This window comes from Laccaria bicolor, genomic scaffold (genome assembly GCF_000143565.1).
Source record: "Laccaria bicolor S238N-H82 LACBIscaffold_33 genomic scaffold, whole genome shotgun sequence".
NCBI classification, from domain to species: Eukaryota; Fungi; Basidiomycota; class Agaricomycetes; order Agaricales; family Hydnangiaceae; genus Laccaria; species Laccaria bicolor.
In genome coordinates, this window is record NW_001889904.1 from 512,866 (window position 1) to 519,646 (window position 6,781).

The 6,781-nt window shown below is 37.4% G+C and overlaps 1 protein-coding gene across 1 annotated transcript; it reads right to left on the reverse strand.

Annotated features, from left to right (window-relative positions):
• Nucleotides 1-1,351: 1,351 nt before the first annotated feature.
• On the reverse strand, nt 1,352-5,069 carry LACBIDRAFT_307104 (uncharacterized protein; the record flags this gene model as incomplete). Its single annotated transcript, XM_001885781.1, has 7 exons — nt 1,352-1,498; nt 1,839-1,912; nt 2,069-2,073; nt 2,171-2,208; nt 2,297-2,324; nt 4,255-4,265; nt 5,049-5,069. 7 exons carry the CDS (start codon nt 5,067-5,069, stop codon nt 1,352-1,354), a joined length of 324 nt encoding a protein of 107 aa, XP_001885816.1.
• Nucleotides 5,070-6,781: the final 1,712 nt, after the last annotated feature.

Here is a 6,781-nt window from a genome sequence, read left to right on the forward strand (position 1 = left end):
ATTTTCTGGAGGCTCTACAAGCATAACCACTCAGTATTTTTAACTAATTCTTTGATAGGCTCATTCAGGTTGACCAGAGGTATGTTCTGGCTACCTCTCCAGTGAGCACTTTTTTTTTTTTTTTCAGATGCCAAAAATGGCCTCCAGAATAAAAACCTTCTCAAGGCCCCAGCTTTCACTGAAATTAGTCCATACCAAGGGAAGTGTAACACAACTACATAATGTAAAAGAATACACAAATACATTTGAGGTACAATAGATTCTTAGAAAGAACCAGAAAAATGAACCAACCTTCATTCTTTTTGCACTCAACTGTATGTACATGGATATATGAATAGTATACATGGATACATAAATACAAGAATACAAGGATATCATACATGGATACAAGGATACATGTATACAATATATACTCAATACTTTCTCTAGTATGATGCTAACTTCATATCATAAAAATATTTCAATACTCTCTCATTGTTCATACAAGCAAGATATTATTATCATACTTTAATCATACTATTATATTACTCTCATACCAATCTCTATATCCACACTATACTATCATATAAGTCCAATTCTTCTTATCATTGGAGTTAGTATACCCATTTTATACCATTCTCATATCATATTATATACTATCATGATACACCTCCAATACTCCTCTTCTAGTATTTAACTAGTATTTAATCCTCACATTAAAACTATTCATTTTGTACTACTATACCTATCTGATACCATTCTTATATTATATTGTGTGCTATTATGATATACTTTTAATACTCCTCTTCAAGTATTCAACTAGTATTTAATCCCCACCTCAAAACTACCAAGTTGAAATTTGTATACCCTTCTGATACTGACATGATATTATATTGTACAATATTATGATATATCTTCATTACTTCTCATCTAGTATTAAATCCTCACATTAAAATTGTTGATTTTAAAATTCTGTTCAATACCATACCCTTCACATACTTTTTGAATTTCCATACACCAGTATTATGCTTTTATTTTAAAAGTGAGAAATGTAGCTTTCAAACAGTATGATAAAATATTGTAGCATACTATTTGGATACTCTGCCTGCAATATTTGAATGGTATTAGATATTTCACTCTCATATTTTGTCCATACCAACAAAATACCTGTCAGGCGGTATTGTTTGTTTCTTCTTGATACTAGCACAATACTGGCATCTCAGTATGTTGGTCATCTTTAATGAGTATCTGCTTGATATTATGTTAGTATTCAATATAAAAATGTGATATATTTTCATACTTTTAAGATATTCCCTTTATATCTACTCTCTAGTATCATATAAGTATCTTTTGAATATTATATATAATATTTTCAAAGTATCTTATCCTGAAGAATCATACTCTTAAAATATTGGCCAATCAGTATATTGAAGATATTTTGTTCAAAGTTAAGATACTGTGATAGAAGTATTATTCTAGTATGTGAGCCAGTATTGAGGATTTGAATACAATCAAAATACTAATCAGATACTTCAGCATGGGTAATAAAATATATATTTTCATACCAATCACATACCTGGTGGATGGTATTTTGGGAAAAATTTTTGTACCATCAAAATACTCTCAAAATATTCTTACGTCAGTATGTTGGAATGTTTGCAGTGAATGGTATAATGGTCACCCATGGGATCCATATGGACTGCTCCATGGAATCCAATGTGGATATGCCTGCATTCCATATGGAATCCAATGGAATCCATAGGGAATGGTGTTGGAGTCCATATGGAATTAATCATTCCATGACCATTCCAGCATCATTCCATATGGAATCCATGATGTCCATGGAATCAGAAACTGGCTGTGTGCTCAGCCAACATTGATTCCATGGATTCCACATGGATTCCATATGGATTATACCGGGGAAGGTAAAGACCTCAGAAAATCAGTAAGTGGACCGTTCACCTTGGCTGAACCGATTGTGAAAACATTTACAGTGATTCCTGCATATGCATCAATACTGATGTGTCGCGTCGCCACAATAGAGAAAACACTATGAAAACTTGAAAGAAGTCAGCTCAGCTGTGCAAACCTTTACTAAAAATCAGTATTAATTTGTCTGACCTCTCAGACAACATACGGCTGTGTAAATATAAATAGAAAACATAGAATAGTATAAAAGGAGGACACGCACAGGCTGAAACATAAGGAATTATCCCCTGTGTTGACCAGCTGTCACACTCCCAGTAGCATCTGAGGTAGTGGATAAGTTTGTAATCAATTTAAAGGACTTTTCTTTGCAGACATAAGTAATGTGTGCCTGGAACCAGCGTGTTAAGTGGGGATCACTAAGCTTTTGTAAGGTTGTCTTGTCAGTTAGTAAGAGAGCTCTCTACTACTACCAAGGAATCCAAGTGAGCATGCTTGAAGAGTCTCTAAGACTAGTTTAGATCGAATCAGAGGCATAATAAAAGCTCAGGGGAGTTACAAAAGTCTATAAAAGCACAGTTTCCTTGTTATTTCTTTGAATACAGTTAGAGCGCAGTCCCAGAACACCAAGATAGTCCCAATAAAATCTGTTTCCCTTTGAAGACTATTAAGTTTCAAATTCTATACTTGTGCCCACACGTAAAAACAATACCATTTGTTCCAAAAGGTCTACTAGACTTAGACAAGTGATATAAAATATACAGAACTGTTTCCCCGAACTTCTACTTTAAGTTCTAACAAAACAACTGTGGTAATTCCATTTACCATACAAACCCGAACTCAAAGCACCGAGCACGTACCTGTGGTGATAAGTGTTTAAGGTGTTAGTGTGTGTGTGTGTTGTTTAGGTGTTCACGCATCTTGTCAGCACGTCTGATTGCACTTTCCTCACTCCCGCGTGACACGGTCTTCTCACTGAGGACAACTCATCGACTGGGAGCAAGGTTCACGAACACATTCACCAAATAGTTTGCTGAATGGGTGAACAACCCATGGTCATGTGTCCATCCTCTGGCATACTGTACTATTTCATTCAATTTGGCAGTAACACATCACACAGCCTTCAAATTTGCCGAAATGTAATGCTTGTAACATATAATTTTTTCCCATGCTGAAACCATTTCATGGTAACAGTCTCAATATAGCAAAATTTTGCAGCCTGCAGTGCTGTACTGCTGAACTTTTCGCCTTGTCATGGCCAAATCCTGCAAGTGCCAAAACCAAAATTCCGGCTGGGCAGTAATGTGTCATGAGCCCTGCCGAATTGAATGAAATAGTACAGTATGGCTTTACAGTGGCTCATGCCCTCAGGCTGTGCTTTGACCTGCCGCAGTAAAGAGTGATCTGCCAGAATGCATTGAGGTTCAAAACCTTGCACACTCAGTGCGCTACAACATACACTGCTGGCAAAAATTACTGCAAGTTTATACTATGTCAATTTGTTTCCACAGCACTTCACGGTTGGTCATCCAAAAATTATATGTTATTTGTGACCTACTAGGCTATAAGTACATTGAGTCTTGGCAAATTTTTCTTGTCAAAGTTAGCCACTGGAGCCCACAATACAGAAATTGCCATTTTTGTTATCACAGGTCAGCAAACAGTTTTGACAACACAAAACACACTTGTGAGGCAGCAAAGAAATAACTTGTATACCATCCCTTTGCTGCTTCCAGGCAATGCATGCAGGCATACCTGCATAAAGCAGTGCTAAGAATCCATCATCCATCTTGGCCCATTCCTCACAGATCATGTTCCAAAGGGATGCTTTGCTTGTAGGTAGAGCTCCTCTGAATATGCCTGACATTTAAATGGAAAATGGATAACTGTCTCCATGATCATCAGCTGCTCTATACCCCAACACAACTCACATCTTCTGGTGTTTGACTTCTCAATGTGGAAAAGATAGTTGTTGAGTGATACATATTCTGTTCATAGTTGCATTAGCAGACTTGTTTGTGACCTCAAGAGTATGTTGTTGATCTTTGGGAACTTGCTGGATAAGTCTGTGTTGGCATGTTGAAATCTTGCATAGTGTAGTGAAACCTTTCACATTTAACCATTGAGCCTTCTGCACTCCTGTGAAAACTTATTGACTGCTGTACTACTAATTGGTAGGTGCTTCCAGAGCATGAGTGGTAACTCCTCTGGTAGGCTTGATTTCAATCTGCACAGTGGTTGCTGGCCATAGATTGGTGCTACAGGCATCACTTTCAAAGGTGTAGTGTTACATAGCTATTTAAACAGTTAAGCTTTGGAATTTTTTTCTAAAGTGTGGAGGTCTTGAACCTGTCCTGTTTCTATTGAGTGTGATGATATTTAAAGTGTGGTTAATTGCATTCAACCACACTGATACAGTAGAAAATAACTGTTACACTGAATACATTTATACAAAGTTCTCTATACTGGACACATGGCAAGATAATTTGCATTGGAATACTCTAAAAATGTAATACATCTTCAAAGATTGGTTTCAATGAATGAAGGTCAAATATTAATAAGACATGTTGAAAACATGTTGAATGCATTGAGATAAATATTTAGACAATGCAAATTGACCCTATATCTTTCAAGTAAGTTTCTATATGTTTTAACATGTTTCATAAGTATTTGATCTTCATTCATTGAAAACAATCTTTGTAGATGTATTACATATGTCTTACCAGAAAACAGAAAAAGATGAGGAACTTTCAAAAGAGTATATCAACACAAATTATCTTGTCATATGTCCAGTGGTAGCAATTTTGAGTCTTTGTTGTTGAGATGTCTATTGTTTTGTTTATGACCTCGAGCTGGACTAATTAAGTGGGAGTAGGTCCAACAGTCTATTGTCAGAGCCCTTTTCAAAACAGACAAAAAAGATTTTTCATACACTCTGGATGCAGGCCACATTAACTTCGACCAACTACTGTAATGAAATTGTCCATACATTTCAAATAGTTTTATGTTAACAATTTCTTTACAGTAAGTTAGTCAAAGGTAATATGGCTTGCATCTAGTAATCAACAGCATATCAAGACATGAGCACAAGATAGAATATCAGTGAAACAGAAACAAATCACTATAGAAGGTGAATTAAGTACTAGTTCCTGTAAAGTCATCATCAAAATCTTTCTCTTTATGAAACAAGTGTGACATTTTGGATCTAAATTTTGAAACTCTCTTTGCAAGTTTGGAAAGAGAATGGACTGAGGATAAAGACATCAGAGGGGGTTCAAACAACAATTACCAAAAAACATACCTTGTTTCTCAGGATTATCCAGAAGCACTGCTTGAACTGGACGATTCAAAACAACCTGCATTGAATGCAAGTTTTGTTCACCAAGACTTATGGTGCCTGCCTCAACAACTGGAACCCCCTGTGCTTCATGGACATTGGCTGTGGTAGGAATTGTATGAGATTCTGCTGCAGGAACTCTGTTCTTTAATTTATGAGCTTGGGTCTCCAGCTTCTCTGCCTCTGTGTATTGTCCCAAGTTGTAATATGTTACTGCTAGATTTGCAATGGCATTGATTGTATCTGGGTGTTCCACTCCAAGAATTCTGTTTCTTGCATCCAGAACTTGCATCTGCAGTTTCTCTGCCTCTGTGTATTTTCCCAGACAATAATATGTTGCTGAAAGATGTGCCATGGCATTGATTGTATCTGGGTGTTCCACACCAAGAATTCTGTTCCTTGCATCCAGAACTTGCATCTGCAGTTTCTCTGCCTCTGTGTATTTTCCCAGACAATAATATGTTGCTGCAAGATGTGACATGGCATTGATTGTATCTGGGTGTTCCACTCCAAGAATTCTGTTCCTTGCATCCAGAACTTGCATCTGCAGTTTCTCTGCCTCTGTGTATTTTCCCAGACAATAATATGTTGCTGCAAGATGTGCCATGGCATAGATTGTATCTGGGTGTTCCACTCCAAGAATTCTGTTCCTTGCATCCAGAACTTGCATCTGCAGTTTCTTTGCCTCTGTGTATTTTCCCAGACAATAATATGTTGCTGCAAGATGTGCCATGGCATAGATTGTATCTGGGTGTTCCACTCCAAGAATTCTGTTCCTTGCATCCAGAACTTGCATCTGCAGTTTCTTTGCCTCTGTGTATTTTCCCAGACAATAATATGTTGCTGCAAGATGTGCCATGGCATAGATTGTATCTGGGTGTTCCACTCCAAGAATTCTGTTCCTTGCATCCAGAACTTGCATCTGCAGCTTTTCTGCCTCTGTGTATTTTCCCAAGTTGTAATATGTTGCTGCTAGATTTGCAATGGCATTGATTGTATCTGGGTGTTCCACTCCAAGAATTCTGTTCCTTGCATCCAAAACTTGCATCTCCAGCTTCTCTGCCTCTGTGTATTTTCCCAAGTTGTAATATGTTACTGCTAGATTTGCAATGGCATTGATTGTATCTGGGTGTTCCACTCCAAGAATTCTGTTTCTTGCATCCAGAACTTGCATCTGCAGTTTCTCTGCCTCTGTGTATTTTCCCAGACAATAATATGTTGCTGCAAGATTTGACATTGCTCCGATTGTATCTGGGTGTTCCACTCCAAGAATTCTGTTCCTTGCATCCAGAACTTGCATCTGCAGTTTCTCTGCCTCTGTGTATTTTCCCAGACAATAATATGTTGCTGCAAGATGTGCCATGGCATTGATTGTATCTGGGTGTTCCACTCCAAGAATTCTGTTCCTTGCATCCAGAACTTGCATCTGCAGTTTCTCTGCCTCTGTGTATTTTCCCAAGTTGTAATATGTTACTGCTAGATTTGCAATGGCATTGATTGTATCTGGGTGTTCCACTCCAAGAATTCTGTTCCTTGCAT